At 32.6% G+C, this 20000-nt stretch overlaps 1 protein-coding gene across 3 annotated transcripts in view; it reads right to left on the bottom strand.

Moving 5' to 3' along the window:
* LOC145265553 (annulin-like) overlaps positions 1–20000 on the bottom strand; it is a 144098-nt gene that overhangs the window by 43358 nt on the left and 80740 nt on the right. For all 3 annotated transcript variants that reach the window (XM_080121519.1, XM_080121520.1, XM_080121518.1), the window contains 3 exons: positions 11766–11993; positions 8875–9120; positions 4559–4677 (listed from right to left, as the gene is read on the bottom strand). In XM_080121519.1, coding sequence (XP_079977645.1) covers positions 4559–4677; positions 8875–9120; positions 11766–11993 — 593 coding nt within the window. The remainder of the gene's footprint in view (positions 1–4558; positions 4678–8874; positions 9121–11765; positions 11994–20000) is intronic.

The following is a 20000-nucleotide window of genomic DNA, read 5'->3' as shown; positions in this document are numbered from 1 at the left end:
TCCACTTTTATTAGGTATTCAATAAGACATCATTAATAAATATATAGAAAGACAGTTATGGCGCCAACAACTAGTCCACTTTTATTAGGTATTCAATAAGACATCATTAATAAATATATAGAAAGACAGTTATGGCGCCAACAACTAGTCCACTTTTATTAGGTATTCAATAAGACATCATTAATAAATATATAGAAAGACAGTTATGGCGCCAACAACTAGTCCACTTTTATTAGGTATTCAATAAGACATCATTAATAAATATATAGAAAGACAGTTATGGCGCCAACAACTAGTCCACTTTTATTAGGTATTCAATAAGACATCATTAATAAATATATAGAAAGAGAGTTATGGCGCCAACAACTAGTCAACTTTTATTAGGTATTCAATACGACATCATTAATAAATATATAGAAAGACAGTTATGGCGCCAACAACTAGTCCACTTTTATTAGGTATTCAATAAGACATCATTAATAAATATATAGAAAGAGAGTTATGGCGCCAACAACTAGTCCACTTTTATTAGGTATTCAATAAGACATCATTAATAAATATATAGAAAGACAGTTATGGCGCCAACAACTAGTCCACTTTTATTAGGTATTCAATAAGACATCATTAATAAATATATAGAAAGAGAGTTATGGCGCCAACAACTAGTCCACTTTTATTAGGTATTCAATACGACATCATTAATAAATATATAGAAAGACAGTTATGGCGCCAACAACTAGTCCACTTTTATTAGGTATTCAATAAGACATCATTAATAAATATATAGAAAGACAGTTATGGCGCCAACAACTAGTCCACTTTTATTAGGTATTCAATAAGACATCATTAATAAATATATAGAAAGAGAGTTATGGCGCCAACAACTAGTCCACTTTTATTAGGTATTCAATAAGACATCATTAATAAATATATAGAAAGAGAGTTATGGCGCCAACAACTAGTCCACTTTTATTAGGTATTCAATACGACATCATTAATAAATATATAGAAAGACAGTTATGGCGCCAACAACTAGTCCACTTTTATTAGGTATTCAATAAGACATCATTAATAAATATATAGAAAGACAGTTATGGCGCCAACAACTAGTCCACTTTTATTAGGTATTCAATAAGACATCATTAATAAATATATAGAAAGACAGTTATGGCGCCAACAACTAGTCCACTTTTATTAGGTATTCAATACGACATCATTAATAAATATATAGAAAGACAGTTATGGCGCCAACAACTAGTCCACTTTTATTAGGTATTCAATAAGACATCATTAATAAATATATAGAAAGAGAGTTATGGCGCCAACAACTAGTCCACTTTTATTAGGTATTCAATAAGACATCATTAATAAATATATAGAAAGACAGTTATGGCGCCAACAACTAGTCCACTTTTATTAGGTATTCAATAAGACATCATTAATAAATATATAGAAAGACAGTTATGGCGCCAACAACTAGTCCACTTTTATTAGGTATTCAATAAGACATCATTAATAAATATATAGAAAGACAGTTATGGCGCCAACAACTAGTCCACTTTTATTAGGTATTCAATAAGACATCATTAATAAATATATAGAAAGACAGTTATGGCGCCAACAACTAGTCCACTTTTATTAGGTATTCAATAAGACATCATTAATAAATATATAGAAAGACAGTTATGGCGCCAACAACTAGTCCACTTTTATTAGGTATTCAATAAGACATCATTAATAAATATATAGAAAGACAGTTATGGCGCCAACAACTAGTCCACTTTTATTAGGTATTCAATAAGACATCATTAATAAATATATAGAAAGACAGTTATGGCGCCAACAACTAGTCCACTTTTATTAGGTATTCAATAAGACATCATTAATAAATATATAGAAAGAGAGTTATGGCGCCAACAACTAGTCCACTTTTATTAGGTATTCAATAAGACATCATTAATAAATATATAGAAAGACAGTTATGGCGCCAACAACTAGTCCACTTTTATTAGGTATTCAATAAGACATCATTAATAAATATATAGAAAGACAGTTATGGCGCCAACAACTAGTCCACTTTTATTAGGTATTCAATAAGACATCATTAATAAATATATAGAAAGAGAGTTATGGCGCCAACAACTAGTCCACTTTTATTAGGTATTCAATAAGACATCATTAATAAATATATAGAAAGAGAGTTATGGCGCCAACAACTAGTCCACTTTTATTAGGTATTCAATAAGACATCATTAATAAATATATAGAAAGACAGTTATGGCGCCAACAACTAGTCCACTTTTATTAGGTATTCAATAAGACATCATTAATAAATATATAGAAAGACAGTTATGGCGCTAACAACTAGTCCACTTTTATTAGGTATTCAATAAGACATCATTAATAAATATATAGAAAGAGAGTTATGGCGCCAACAACTAGTCCACTTTTATTAGGTATTCAATAAGACATCATTAATAAATATATAGAAAGACAGTTATGGCGCCAACAACTAGTCCACTTTTATTAGGTATTCAATAAGACATCATTAATAAATATATAGAAAGACAGTTATGGCGCCAACAACTAGTCCACTTTTATTAGGTATTCAATAAGACATCATTAATAAATATATAGAAAGACAGTTATGGCGCCAACAACTAGTCCACTTTTATTAGGTATTCAATAAGACATCATTAATAAATATATAGAAAGACAGTTATGGCGCCAACAACTAGTCCACTTTTATTAGGTATTCAATAAGACATCATTAATAAATATATAGAAAGACAGTTATGGCGCCAACAACTAGTCCACTTTTATTAGGTATTCAATAAGACATCATTAATAAATATATAGAAAGACAGTTATGGCGCCAACAACTAGTCCACTTTTATTAGGTATTCAATAAGACATCATTAATAAATATATAGAAAGACAGTTATGGCGCCAACAACTAGTCCACTTTTATTAGGTATTCAATAAGACATCATTAATAAATATATAGAAAGACAGTTATGGCGCCAACAACTAGTCCACTTTTATTAGGTATTCAATAAGACATCATTAATAAATATATAGAAAGACAGTTATGGCGCCAACAACTAGTCCACTTTTATTAGGTATTCAATAAGACATCATTAATAAATATATAGAAAGACAGTTATGGCGCCAACAACTAGTCCACTTTTATTAGGTATTCAATAAGACATCATTAATAAATATATAGAAAGACAGTTATGGCGCCAACAACTAGTCCACTTTTATTAGGTATTCAATAAGACATCATTAATAAATATATAGAAAGACAGTTATGGCGCCAACAACTAGTCCACTTTTATTAGGTATTCAATAAGACATCATTAATAAATATATAGAAAGACAGTTATGGCGCCAACAACTAGTCCACTTTTATTAGGTATTCAATAAGACATCATTAATAAATATATAGAAAGAGAGTTATGGCGCCAACAACTAGTCCACTTTTATTAGGTATTCAATAAGACATCATTAATAAATATATAGAAAGACAGTTATGGCGCCAACAACTAGTCCACTTTTATTAGGTATTCAATAAGACATCATTAATAAATATATAGAAAGACAGTTATGGCGCCAACAACTAGTCCACTTTTATTAGGTATTCAATAAGACATCATTAATAAATATATAGAAAGACAGTTATGGCGCCAACAACTAGTCCACTTTTATTAGGTATTCAATAAGACATCATTAATAAATATATAGAAAGACAGTTATGGCGCCAACAACTAGTCCACTTTTATTAGGTATTCAATAAGACATCATTAATAAATATATAGAAAGACAGTTATGGCGCCAACAACTAGTCCACTTTTATTAGGTATTCAATAAGACATCATTAATAAATATATAGAAAGACAGTTATGGCGCCAACAACTAGTCCACTTTTATTAGGTATTCAATAAGACATCATTAATAAATATATAGAAAGAGAGTTATGGCGCCAACAACTAGTCCACTTTTATTAGGTATTCAATAAGACATCATTAATAAATATATAGAAAGACAGTTATGGCGCCAACAACTAGTCCACTTTTATTAGGTATTCAATAAGACATCATTAATAAATATATAGAAAGACAGTTATGGCGCCAACAACTAGTCCACTTTTATTAGGTATTCAATACGACATCATTAATAAATATATAGAAAGACAGTTATGGCGCCAACCACTAGTCCACTTTTATTAGGTTGTCCATTGTTTTGCCTTGCATGATTAAACTTCTAACACCGTATTAATTTAATCACAGAAACAGTTCTTAATTTATTATTTAAAAATGTTTCATATACAGCATACGCGCGTTCTTACACCGGTTTCCGATGAAACATCGAAGTTAAGCAACATTGATCCTAGTCATTTCTTGATGGGTGATGATTTGGAAATAGCAGACGCTGTACGAGACTTTTGAGTAGCAGCAAGCAAGCAAGTGACGATGGTTGTTCTTAGAAAGAAATTACATTATGGGAGCTAACGACTAGTCCATTTTCTAAGGTGGGTCATTTATTTTTGTCTTACCTGTGCAAAGTTCCAAGTCCGCTTTCTGATCCTTTCGGAAGTTCCAACGAAGATCAGTCCGAATTCGTTCATGACATACTCTTCCCTTTCCTGCGAGTCGTGCATGTAAACATCGTCGTCTGTTAATTGAAAGCATACATACATACATACATACATACATATATATATATATATATATATATATATATATATGCTAAATAGATACATATACATTCTAAATATATATATATTTAATTATATATATAATTATATATATATATTCTAAATATATATATATATATTTAATCATATATATAATTATATATATAATTATATATATATATTCTATATATATATATATATATATATATATATTTAATCATATATATACTTATATAGATATATATTCTAAATATCTAAATATAATTATATATATATATAATTATATATATATATATATATACATATATTCTAAATAAATATGTATTGATAAAAAATCAATATAAAAAATAACATTTGTATATTTTTCGTATTGATTTTTATCCATACATATTTATATACATCAAAAGAAATACCCGTGGATTCAACTTGCAATTCGAACTATATATATATATATATATATATATATATATATATATATATATATATATATATATATATATATATATCGGGGAGTTAAAAGATAAGATCGATTCTTTAAGAGAAAGGAGATCTATCAGGATAATGCAAAGCTCAATATATTGCTTTGAAGCTATTATGGAGTATCAATAAAATAAGAAAACAACAATATAAAAATATATAATCAATTACGGGTGGAGGATAAGTAAAACTTTTATACCATGGTATTTCGAAGTTTAATGCTTCTTATTAGAAGAGAGAGAGAGAGAGAGATGCTATGTAATATAATAGGGATTGGACGTCTAGCATTAGCTACATTAGGAGCAAAATAATTGTGCAATGAGAGGAGAATAGTAAAATATTGAACCTTTTTGGGAGGGAATGGGAGAACTAAAGTGATCTCTGTGGTAGAGGAGGAATATAGCTTTTATTATGAAATGAAGGTAGGTGTATACCGCGTATGCCATGGTGGGTTCAATATGTGTGTGTGGGTGTGCCTATCCGCATCTATACTCTCGGGAAGAATATCGGAGAAGTGATTGAATGAGGATGTTTATTTAATCATGTGTATTTATTGATTATAACCGTGGAAGCGGTTTACTTGAGGTAGGGGACTTATGCTAGGTCCGTATTTATTAGTAGGGTTATCGGAATTACAACTTAGTATTTAAAGTAAGTATAAATTATTAGAAATTATTAATAGAATAATAGAATAAAGGTAAAAAGTTATAAAGGATTTAATAGGATTTAATATATATATATATATATAAATGAATGATATATATATATATATATAAATGAATGATATATACAGTGATGATCATATTTATTGGCACGGTAAAATAAAAGTTAAATTTTGTCTAATAAATTCTAAAAAAGGGATTAAATTAAAGAAAATAACAAAGTATATTATGTATTTTTAACTGGCCTTTCCGATGCAGCAATCGGATTTTAGAAAAAATAAATAACAAAGGAACAACAAACATAATTGCAAAAAACCCTTGTTCAAAATTATTGGCACGGCTTTGTTTTTCTTTTAGTATCAGTATAATATCAATCAATTTCCGGTTTACGTGCTTTCTGAACTTTTTTATAGCCATATTATGCTTGTTTAACGCTAATTCAGTGAATAATTTTTTTCAGATAATTTTTAGATAGTGATTTATTTAAACTATTATAAGTGACTAAATTATAATTTTCAATCGCCATGGTTAAAACTAAGGAACACAGCGAAGACGTCAGGAAGCTTGTTGTAGCATGCCATACCAATGGGGAGGGCTATGATAAGATTTCAAAGGAGCTAAAACTTCCCAAATCCACTGTTAGAGCCATAATAAACAAGTTCAAATCGCAAGGCCACGTTATGAGTTTAGAGGGTAGAGGGAGAAAAAGGATTCTTTCCCCAAGAGATGAACGGAAAATTGTTCGACAAGTAAAACAAAACCCAAGGATCTCTGTTGGGGAGATTGTTGATGAACAGAGCACCTCTGGAGTGAATGTATCTCGACATACAGTTGGTAGAGTTTTGAAGAGAGCTGGTTTAAAAGCATGTCGTCCGAGAAAGACTCCCTTATTGAAGCCTATGCACCTGAAAGCAAGGCTAGCCTTTGCAAAACGTCATATTGATAAAGATGTTGCATTCTGGAAACGTGTTCTATGGACTGACGAAACGAAAATAGAGTTATTTGGCCATAATAAAGTGTCTTATATTTACAGAAAATCTGGCGAAGCTTTCCTGCCTAAGAACACCATACCCACAGTGAAGCACGGTGGAGGCAGTTTGATGTTTTGGGGATCCTTTGCTGCCTCTGGACCAGGGCGACTTGTTAAGGTCACAGGTAGCATAAAAATGGAAGATTATGTTAAAATATTGGATGAAAACCTGAAAGACTCTGCTAAAGAGCTCTCACTTGGTCGTCGTTGGTGGTTCATGCAAGATAATGACCCAAAGCATTCGGCTAAACTGACTAAGAAATGGCGTGAGGACAATCATATTAATGTTTTGGAGTGGCCATCACAAAGCCCAGACCTTAATCCAATTGAAAATTTATGGAGAACATTAAAATTGAGGGTAATGCAAAGGAAGCCTAAGAATCTTATTCAATTGGAGGATTATTGTCAGGAAGAGTGGGCTAAAATTACTACTGAAGAGTGCAACAACTTGGTTGTAAACTATGAAAAGCGACTGAGGCAAGTAATCAAGGCCAAAGGCTATACAATTGATTATTAAATAAATCGTGCCAATAATTTTGAACAAGGGTTTTTTGCAATTATGTTTGTTGTTCCTTTGTTATTTATTTTTTCTAAAATCCGATTGCTGCATCGGAAAGGCCAGTTAAAAATACATAATATACTTTGTTATTTTCTTTAATTTAATCCCTTTTTTAGAATTTATTAGACAAAATTTAACTTTTATTTTACCGTGCCAATAAATATGATCATCACTGTATATATAAATGAATGATATATATATATATAAATGAATGATATATATATATATATATATATAAATGAATGATATATATATATATATATATATATATGTATGTATATATATATATATATATATATATATATATATATATATATATATATATATATATATATATATGAATAAGATAGAGGATAAACAAATGTTAGAATAAAGGGATAAAAATATAAAGAACACTGCCAGGCACAGAAGCACCATTCATGTGAAATTTCATAAAAATCCGTCCAACCGTTTTCGAATCCATAGGGAACAACACACAGACAAAGTTCCTTCTATATAATAGCACAGAAGATACGAGGTGCCTTCAATAAGTTTTCAAACAATTTTCTGTATGGGCACTTTTATTGATAGTACACGCATGAAACTTTAGTCCCCTTTGAAGTAATCTCCACCGGCCGCAATGCACTTGTTTTACCCTTCCAACAACTTCTGGAAGGCCTCATGGATGCCGCTTTCATCTCACGACAACCGCCTTTATGCTTTTCCTTGAGCTTAGGGAATAACCAAAAGTCACAGGGAGCAAGGTCTGGAGTATAGGGAGGGTGAGGAACTGCCTTGATGCTCATTTTGGTCAAATAGTCTGTAACAAGGATGAAGTTGTTGACTGGTGCATTCGTACAAATCTTCCACATTTAGTGTTCCTTGCGAATAATTGTGTGTATAGTCTCCACACTAAATCAAAATATGCGCTTATTGTCTCTATAGACACACGATCGTCCTTATCTATAACATTCTTTATTTGGTCAATCAACTCTGATGTTCTGACTTCCTTACTCTTCCCACACCTCTTATTATCCCTCACAGATCTCCTACTTTCCTCAAATCTCTTATGCCACTCAAAAACTGATGCTCGATTCATCCAAGAGGGTCCAAAAGCAATCCGAAGCATTCCATGCGTTTCTGTGGCATTTTTCTTTTCAAATTCTTCTAAAGTTTCCTCACATATAGATATTTTTGCATTTTGGAAATTCGCCAGCTATGACAATCAGGATTTAGTAGGGTGTATTCCAATTCCTGCTGTAGCTGTTAATTTGAACTTGAAATCATAAAAATTGGTCAGTCATCTCATAAGATGTATAGCAATAACATAATGAATTTTAAAGAGTCTACGATAAATTTAAATTCCTGCACAAAAAAGTCTGGAAACTTATTGAAGGTACCTCGTATATTATAACCTGAATAACAATTTCACCATCTCAGAACTGTTGAAAATTCTCCAGATTCCTACCTTTGTTGAACGGGTTGAAGAGAATGCAGACGTCTTTCTGTTTACTCAATCGTGTTTGGTTATCGCTGTCGACGATGCAGCCCATCATCCGCCATTTTCCCACATAACAATTGCTTGGTGGCGTGACCGTCAAAGTCATATCGCTGCCGGCGGTCTCTTTAATTGTAGCTGTCCATCCGCTGTCCGTATCAGATGAAGGGATGGGCAACCTGACCAATGTATTCTTAGGTATTTTAGGACGTTCACCTGTGAAATAATAATAAAAAAAAATATTCGAATGTAAAAACAAAAAAAAAATGACTTCCCTGACACGCGTATATATATATATATATATATATATATATATATATATATATATATATATATATATATATATAATATTTAATACAAACTAGTATAAAACATATATATATATGTATGTGTATATAATAATAATAATAATAATAATAATAATAATACATTAAAAAGAGATAAAATAAGGCCTTACACTGTTATCTTCTCCCCCCTCACACAATAGGTCACGTGAATCTTCACTGCGATACTATTATTGTAAAGAATGAACCCCCTTGTCCGCATAATAATAATAACAATCATAATAATAATAATAATGATAACAATAACAACAACAATAATAATAATAATAATAATAAATTATACAATATTATATAAAATAAAAGAAAAACAATATATATGTAAGCTTACAGCAGAAATAATAAAAAATAATATAATATAATAATAATAAAAAAAATAAAATTACCCCCAACTGACCCTGACCTTTTTCTGCAGTCCTGTCACATTCTCTTCCGCCATCTTGAATCTACTTTTGTATATTTCTTCTATTTTGAAAAAGAGAGGTCCCTTTCTCTCGAAATTAATCAAAGTTCCATACCACCCACGGACTTTACATACACCGGACATACCAGCAACTTGGTTATAAATATTGATACATTGAGGTGAAGAATGATAGACGAATAAACGGCTAGACACTCCTCTACTCAAGCATACCCGTCTACATTTGTTTGTTTTTCAATTCTTTACTTTCATGACTCCGGTCTTTCTCCGCATTGTTTTTGGCTTTTAAAAAATTATTTCCCCCCTCTCTCTTTCTCTCTCTCTCTCTCTCTCTCTCTCTATATATATATATATATATAGAGAGAGAGAGAGAGAGAGAGGGGAGAAATAAAAAGGAACAAACTGAGTTATGTGTTCATCAACGTTTCGTCTTTATTTCGAGACTTCCTCTGGATGAATAAAACACCAGTACAAATATATGAAAATTTTTCATGTGCAAAGTGTGACGCTGTTCTATTTCAGAAACGGAAAAAGACGTTGGAAACACAAAAGGGGGGGAGCTTGCGTTGTTAAAGAGAGGGAGATTTTTAATAACGTCATATAGTCGTTAATATGTTTGTAAAAGATATAAACGCAGTTAATATTCTTTCTGGAAAAAATATGTCCGTTAAAATTCAAATATAGGTGTGAAACAGAAAGAAATAAGCGTGTTTTTGTTATGTAATTTATTGATTGCGATTATATGTATTAATTATTACAGGGGGTGTTTCTATGATGTGAGAAGGTTAATCTGTGTCTACAATTAAATAATCTTGATGATTGATCAGCTTATGATCGATTGGAAAACTTTGGGAATAGTATTTATTAGCATGCCACAGTTGTCCATATATGGTAGATGCAGATCAAAATAATGTTATTTATCACCAGCCAGTGTCTGGTGTGTGCAGATAACAATACTTATAAATTAGTTACCGCCAGCCAGTGTCTGGTACGTGCAAGTCACAATACTAATAAGTTAATTATCACCAGCCAGTCTTTGGTCAGGGCAGATCACAATACAAACAAATTATTTATTGTCTTCCAGTGTCTGGTGGGCGCAGATCACAATACGAACAAGTTAGTTATTGCCAGCCAGTGTTTGGTCAGTGCAGATTACAGTACTAATAAATTAATTATTTCCCGCCAGTGTTTCGTCGGAGCAAATCACAATATTAATAAGTTAGTTCTCGCCAACCAATTCAATTTTATTGGATTTCAAAAAAGAGGGCTACCACACTGCCACAATTCTGCGAGATCAGGATAAGATCAGAACAGTTCAACAAATTAATGCAATTGAGTCAGCAGAGATATCAGGACCTGAAGATTCAGAGCTTTGTTATTTAGTCAAGTCTTTAAAAGTATATGATCCAACCGCATTGTAATTGATTATGTGAAAAGTTTCTAATTGATGTGTGTTTTTAAACTTTTCAACTACCGTGGAATTTCCACAGGTTCTGCTAGTTACTACTACTACTACTACTACTACTACTACTACTACTACTACTACTACTAAACCATTAACTTCACAGTGTTGTGGTGTTTTACACCGTATTTTTGCCCTCAAGAGTGGACTCTTACACCAAAGCTAGTGAGTATAGTCAATGAGTCAATTAAATGGAAAGCACCTGCCATAGGTTGTTTGCTGAGCCAAGCAGAACTGACTTCTGGAGTGCAGTGATGTTGTATCTGATTCCCAAGGAGTTCAGCTGTTTCATACGATCATCAGATTATTATTATTATTATTATTATTATTATTATTATTGTATACAATTTTTATTTGTGCTTATTCTTTCCATTACTTATTATTATTATTATTATTATTATTATTATTATTATTATTATTATTATTATTATTATTAAGATTAAGTCTGCCTTTCTTTGCTCATAAAATTAAATTTACATACATCATTATAGAAGCGAGCCGGCACACGTGCGTTCACTTCTATTATATAGACGATACCTTGTTATTGTTACCTTGTTATGCCTAACAATTCAAAAAAATTCGATCAACGCTAAACACTTTTAGCAAATGATTGCATCGAATGGATAGAAAAACTTACCCAACGAGAACTGGATGGTAACCTTATCGGTGTCCTTATTGTAAGGCCGATTGAAACGGAGCGTAACGTTGAACGGTTGTCCTCTCCTGACCACCAACCTGGGGGTTTGTGGCCTACCATAGTCGTCTGTGGACATTGTAATTTCATAATTCTCAGAATGGTGTTCTTTCGTATTTTCGGAAATATTTAAATCAATGTCGACAATCTTCAAGGCGTCAGCGTTGGGTACTAGGAAAAATAGGAGAAAAGAAAATTATGTTCGATTATTAAAATGACATTTAAAGAATTTAAAACATCAAATAATGTTATATATATTTTTATTAAACGGATAAAATCATTGATTTAAATTTTTTCTGCCACTTTCGACTGTATATGTCGTTTTCAAAGAATCCTTTTTTTTCTCTCCATTCTGCTGGTATTAATCACAAGGGAGGCCATTCGTCTGAACAGAGCTGAAAGAGAGAAACAGACCAAATACCAAGGTCTCATGCATGATATGAATAGAAATTGGAATCTTAGGGAGATATCAATCATACTAGTTATAGGTGCCACAGGGCTTATGAAGAAGAACCTGAAGTCCTACCTAACTAATATTCCTGGTGAACCAAGTGCAAAAGAGATCCAGACAATTGCACTTAAGGGAACAGCGAGGATACTAAAAAGAGCTTTCGGTTGGTTTCAATAAAAATCGGGGCAATGTTGGCAGCTGGTTTGGCTGCCACATACCCAGCATTACAATCTTCAAAGGAAGAAAAATGAAAAAAAATAAAAATGGATACAGCAAAATATATGTCCGATCTTGTTGACGAGTGTTGTTAAGTAACGTCTGAATCCGATGTCGCTAAAGTGGTTGGCGCTTTATTTTTTTTATTTATTTATTATTTTTTTTAAATAAAAGAGACTGCACACTTTATTGAAAACATTATTCTGTATAGTTTCTTTAAGGAGTTAGAACACCAATACTGTTATGTAATTTATTTTTATTAAATGAATAAAATAGTTTACTTAAAAAAAAATTAAAACCCGAAAATAGTCATTACAAACTAATTGCTTCTGAACTCAATGACATACGGCATAATAACGTTAACATAGCGGTTTTCGTTAGACCACAGAAGTTAAGCAACGTTGACCCTGGTTAGTACTAAATCGGTGACCAATTTGAGAATTCCAATCGACACCTCCCTGCAAGAGCTGCAAAACCTTCGTCATCTCTCCTATATCCATGCGACTGGGGACCGCTTGTGAATTTGATATTCCCATGAAACTTCCTCCTTCGGAAGAAGCCGGTTAAAATCGCATATGTTTAGTGCCGCAATTGTATTTTATTTCATACTGAACCTAATACTGGAAGTAGAAGAAAAGATATATTGTATTTTGGGTGTCGACCGCACTGAGGACTGAACTTTTAACCTCAAGACGACTCGATCCACTGAGCCATGAGCCATTTGTGAGTTAGACAGAAAGATCCCCTTGACAGAAAGTAATTCCACAGATCCAAATAATACGGGGCAATAATATATATATATATATATATATATATATATATATATATATATATATATATATATATATTCACTATTCCATAGCTAGCTGCAGTATATACTGATCCAACGGGTCATGAGTGGTTTAGTCTAGTCTAGTATATATATATATATATATATATATATATATATATATATATATATATATATATATATATATATATATATATATATTTCCGTGGAAATATATTTTTATATCATATATACCAATCCTTATTTAAGAAGCTCAATGTAATTACAGAGCAATATAATATGACAAAGATAATGATGTTGGCATTTACAATTCTTGACAGTATCTGTTTCGTAGCGCAAACTCAATCACTTAATTATTATGTCAATCAGCGAATCTAATTTGCCCTTAACTCATCAGAAGAAATAGCAACATCAAAAGGAAATAAAGTGCGTTTTGACATGATTAAAATCCGAAACTTGTAACTGAAGCTGCAAATACCTTATAATATGCTTACATTTCGCCATAATTAAGAGATTGATTTTGCGCTACGAAACAGATACTTTCAAGAATTATAAATGTCAACTGAATTAAAGGAATAAATTATAAGATGATCAACATCATGAACTTTGGAATATAGTCTTTTGTCATTTATTCACTATATATATATATATATATATATATATATATATATATATATATAGTCATCCACATACAGTACTCTTTTGCTGTATCACAGCTAATCAGTGCGGCTAGACAGGCTACTACCTCAAGTTAGGATCGAAGCCTGACCGCCTAAATGACAGTCAATGCTGCTTACCATTACGCTATACGACTGCTGTTGTGCGGGCAGTGAATTAACGATGTTTTGACATCGTCCAGATGCGTGTATTTATGTATATTTATATGTGTGTATGTGGTGTTATTATACACACCTGTGTGATTAGTCTCTTTTTCCATTTTCAGAGATTTCTGAAGGTCCCCTTTTAGGGTTTCAATTTGAGAGGAAGCTGTTGAAAGACAGTTGGTTTTAGAGAAACATTTTTAATGAAAACTTTTCAAGTCATACTCAAGGTGCTGGATATGACTTTAAACTATATCCGATGGTTATACCCCAGCTTGCGGGTTTAGGAGAGTGTGGAGCCATCCTTTAATTGCCATTGCTCCCAGGTCCACTTTGACCCGGAGTGGTAATACCTGGTAGGGTCCCAACTATGGGTAAAATAGAAACGGACTTCAAAAAACAAATATACTCTATTAAAAATTGTTCTTCAAAATCACTGGATTCGGCATAAAATAACCGAAAAAGGGTTGATATTCCGTAAAACAAAAACAAACAAACAAACAAACAAACAATTCATACTCAATGTGAAAGACTGAGAGAAATGTTAGATGCTAATAAAAAACTAACAAGTTCTATATCATAAATTAACAAAAGAGATATTTTATATATGATTGAAATGAAAATTTTCATAGATAGGGAAACGTACAATGTTTATACTTTTAGAGTCCTTGTAGAGCAAGAGGGGTTCATTAGCTGAGATTTCAAAGAAGTCTGAATCAATAATTAAGGGACGTATTCCTTTTCTCCACATTAAAAAAAACGACTCTGGTGTCTAACTCTGTCCCTTGAGGTGTCATTGTAAATAGGTACGTTTAATTAAAAGTTATTAATAAGCGTGATAAATTTGAATTTCGACGTGCGTAGCAAAGTTGATGATGAAAAGAAAGGGAAGGTGAATGTATTCACTAAACCCGGATATGTTCATACGTTAGCCCGTGTTAGGCCATCGCATCCTTTGTTTAAGTGAACAAAAAAAAAGAAAAAACAAAAACAAAAAAAACCCAAAAAAACAGCGGGGTTGGAGAGAGAAAGAAAAAAAAATGGAGGCGGTGATTTTGAAGCCGCGACAACTCTGAGTCAATAATTAAGGGCCGTAATCTAACTCTGTCCCGTGGGGAGTCATTGTAAATAGGTACGTTTAATTAAAAGTTATTAATTAGAGTCTTATAACAAGGGACCAGATCATAAATTTAAATAAAAAGAAGTACATATGATTGGCTTAAAACGCTTTTATTTGTTTCTATTAATTCAAACGAATGCACGAGCAGAAATCATTTTAAGCGTTTTCCTTTTGGGCACCGAAATATAAACTTCATCACTCGCTACATGACTTTTTAAGTCATGTACTCAAATGTGAAAGACCGAGAGAAATGTTAGATGGCAATCACCCCCCCCCCACACACACATATGATTACTTTTTTCTCTCTTCTGTATAAAGTTAACGAGTTCTTATTCTTATGATGAGTCAGGGCGGAAAATATTAAAACAATTGACATAATAGATTGTTTCTGCGCTACGAAACAGGCGCTGTCAAAAATTGAACATCGTAACATGCTGAAAAAAATAATCAGTAAAATGAGCAACATCTTGGAATGTGGACTGTTTGTCATTTTTTTCTATGTGCTCTGTAGTTATATTTAATATACATCGAGCTACAGAAAGTGATTAGCATAAATAAGAGGTGAACTATAAATGTAGTAAGCATATATATATATGTATATATATATATATATATATATATATATATATATATATATGTATATATATGTGTATATGTGTGTGTGTGTGTGTGTAATACTAGCAGGGAGACCGGACGTTGCCCGGGATTGAATGATAGTTAATGAATGCTTCATACGCCCATATTTTTATTATCATCGAAATCGGTAAAATCGACCATTTTTTTTTTCAATCAAATCGATTGATTGCCTGCTCTAGCTGGGGACTCAACGTGATGCACCGGGAGGAAACGTCATATACCTTTCCGCAGTGATTTAGTCCAGAATACATTGGAGTAAACATTGCACTATAGAGAACATACTGTTCATTTTATATATATATATATATATATATATATATATATATATATATATATATATATATATATATATATATATATATATATATATATAATGGCGTGAATTAAAGTTTAAAATACAAAAGTAAAGTGTCCTGGTTCAATTGTGTTCTAAACTGAAACATTTTGAACACGCATCTGTCATATCAAAGAACCTATTGTTGATTTTATATGTTGGGCCTTTCGGCTTGTGTAGTAATAAAACTTCTCAAATGCACTTGTGATGTTAGGCTGTGTAAGGTGTTAACTTTGGTCAAAATTGCTTGTTCCTCCTTTCATCGGATTATTTCGATTATCGATTATCGATTATCGATACTTATCGAAAACATTCCGGTACAAAACCTATCTAAGAACACTCCTAGACACACAGGATACATTTTTGTGATATTTCATAAAAATCGGCCGAGCCATTTTCGTGTCCATAGGAAACGAACTCACAGACACACAGATAAAGTTTCTTTATATATAATAGTTGAGATAGAGATATATGCGCAAATCTCTTATAAAGAAAAGAAAGAAAGAAAAAAAAAAAAAACGAAAGAAAAAGAAAGAAAGAAAGAAAAAAAAACCAGCGAAGAAAAATAAATGAACTCAATTTGTTCTGCACCTGTTTTTGCTCCTACATCTTTGTTCAAGGCAGAGGCAGCCTTCAAATATTGACCCATAAAAGAAAGATTAACAGAATCGTTTTCAGAGCGGCGTAAAAGACGAAGCGGACACCCGCCCAAAATCGTCGGGATGTCTCGATGAAGGAGTAGTGCGAGTCGAAGATTGATGTTTCGTTCTCGCAGCGTATATAAATAGATTTTGCGACTAACCGAATTACAATGCCTTAGCGGATGAATGTCAACTCGATATGCGAGGTAACACCCGCACGTGTAAATAAAATAATAAAAAAGTAAATAAAATCAAAACAAATAAAAATAAACCGTCCATATACACGTTGACGTGCAATTGCAGCGTTTAAAAAACGACCCTGGTGTCTAAATCTGTCCCGTGGGGAGGCATAGTAAATAGGTACAGTGCCTCCCCACGGGACAGAGTTAGACACCAGGGTCGTAAAGGAACAAAAATTAAAAAATTGTCTCAATAGTGAAGGATTTCTCACAAGAAATTGTAGTGCAGCGAGGAACAGATACTACACTTTGATCTTTGCCTTTAAAAAATACAAGGAAATTATTATCAGGTACGTACCCGTGACGGAACGAAAATATTGTATTCCAAATATCACGTAAATTGCTCAAATAGTTATATATATATATATATATATATATATATATATATATATATATATATATATATATATATATATATATGTATATATATATATATATAAGAATATTTTACAATTTTTTATAAGTTTAATAGAAATCGTAGCCACTACAAGGGTGATTTTGATCTCGGTAGTTCGATAGTAGAGTTATCTCCCTTTATGGCGGTTCTAAACGCAACGTACACGCTTACTCATAAAATTTGATTTTCCTAATTAAAAAAAATACTTTACCATTATATATGATTTTTGGAACATGACATTTTCGTTTTGTGGCGTGTGCGTATATCATGAAGATTTTTCTTCTTCCTTTTTTTTTTTAAATTAAGTTTCCCGTTAGACTTGCACCTTTTTCTTCTTGGGGATCCTGTTAAGAAAGCCTAACGTCCCTATTCACTTGCCTCCTCATGAAGGCAGAGTTAGTAATAAAGTCGGTTTTTACTGTGGGGGACATCGGACTCCCCCAAAAGGTATAATCTGGATTCGGACATAATTTTTTTTTTCTCAGATTAGAAGAATTTCCCTTTCACTGACTGAATACAGAAAAGATTACGGGTACTATTCGAACAGATACTACACTTTATAAGTATTTGTTTGCGTAAAACTATGATAAACATTTCGTCAAATTAGGCACAAATGTAACAGAGCGCATATGGCAGCTATATGCAAATACTGAGCCGTGAACGAAATGACGTCACGGCAAGGAAAAAGAAAAAGACTATAAAAAAGTACGTTAGAGAAGACGATCACGTTAGAGACGTGGGTGCCGTTACGGCCGTAACGAGAAGTAACGCGTGGCTGGAGAATGAAGAAATAAATATCGTCGTTACAAAAATAGGAGTCAAGTTATTATTACGTGCCCTATGTTCCTTGCGACATACGCTGCACACAATTTGTATGTCCCGTGTATAAACGTGTGTGACGTTACACAAGGGCATAATATCATGTGCGAAAATGGGTGTCATTACTCATCTTTTATCTTACAGTCTATTCTAATCTTTGCTTTGTTTACTTGGGAGTCATCACTTGTCAAGGCCCGAAGGCCACCCGAGGATAAGAGTTAATGATTGTAAAGTGGTAGTGTAGTAAATGTTAATGGTGTAAATTGGGTAGAATTTTATTATTTATAGGGACGGCTCAACAAGAATTTGTTTACATTGGACTTGAAGGCTACGACATTATATCAACCGAGAAGCGGGCCAGCGGTACAGTGTTCCACAGGCGGATAGTTCTGGGAAAGAAACTCTGTTCATGGAATCTGCGTTTAGATTTAAGCACAGATAGAAAGTAAGGGAAAATATTGATTGTTGTTGTAGCTAGTCGAGTGATTTTTGTGAAAGTTTGACAAGGGGGTGGGACTATAGATTGGAGCTCAGTCAAGCACCTGCTATGAAAATAATGATAGAGCAGAGACAGGCTCGCAATGTCTTTTCTAGCAACTCCTGTCTAGATGCAACAGCATTTCATTATAGGAGGCACTTGGTTCTTATACAGATAGAGGATTGCATCGGCAGTAAGATACGTACTGAAGCGGTAGAGTAATCTAACAATTTTTCCAGCGATTTTGGCAACACAACAGATTCGATGTATGTGTAATATTTCAGATCGGTTACAGTCATTGCAGCCACCACAATACCACATTTACCTCTTTGAGCATACCTAGGCAAGATATCCGCAATGTTTTGAAAATCTAATTTTATTGTGTGTGTGAGAGAGAGAGAGAGAGAGAGAGAGAGAGAGAGAGAGAGAGAGAGAGATGTTCGCCCTTATGTTTCTTAATTTTTAATAATTTCGATTATTTGAATTTTTCAAACTACTGTTCTCATCTTGAATGTTATTTTCACAACGTTTTGGCCGATGTGATGTCCAAGTTTTTTTTTTCAGGTGTATCTTGTCAAATTCGGGAATCTGCACGGAATTTCAAACTGAACTTTTATTTAATCCACCAGGGTTACAATGTTCTCGTTTCGTCAGCCGTGACTGGGTAGAAGTCCTAAGTAATTCAAAATTGTATTTTTGAGTATCACACGCACTGAGGATTAAACCTTCAACCTCCAGAAGAGCGTAACCTACAACTGAAATTACCCAAGTACTTTATCCGTTACGTCGGGGGTCTCATTAAAGGATAAAAAATAGCTTTAAAATATTTAGGGGGACAGGCAATCGGGCGAACGGGCATTTTTTTTTTTTTCGTCTTTTAAATGTACCCTCGTTGGCTTCACAAAGTTCATTACTTAAAACAAAAATGATGAATAATAAATAAGTTTCTTGTAAACAAAAAAAAAACAAAAAAAAAAAAAACAAGTATGCATGGTCCCCCGTGAGTTCACAAGTTCAGCATTTGCCCCTCCCCCCACATTTAGTTCCAAAAGTTCCCCAAACCTTAATATATTTAAATTGGAGTCCAGCACCATGCAAAACTGCTAAATAGACATACACAGAAAATTTTGGACAAATATGGTAAAATAATCCCAAAAATGTAGTGTTTTTATTAGCCCTAAAAGAGCCCCTAGGGCACACACAAGAGTTATCATGAAGTATAGATAAACAAAATTA

The sequence above is a fragment of the Euprymna scolopes genome, chromosome 40 (genome assembly GCF_053919585.1).
Source record: "Euprymna scolopes isolate OS-2025 chromosome 40, ASM5391958v1, whole genome shotgun sequence".
NCBI lineage: Eukaryota > Metazoa > Mollusca > Cephalopoda > Sepiida > Sepiolidae > Euprymna > Euprymna scolopes.
The sequence above is the reverse complement of the archived record's forward strand: the minus strand, read 5'-3'. Positions and strand labels throughout refer to the sequence as shown.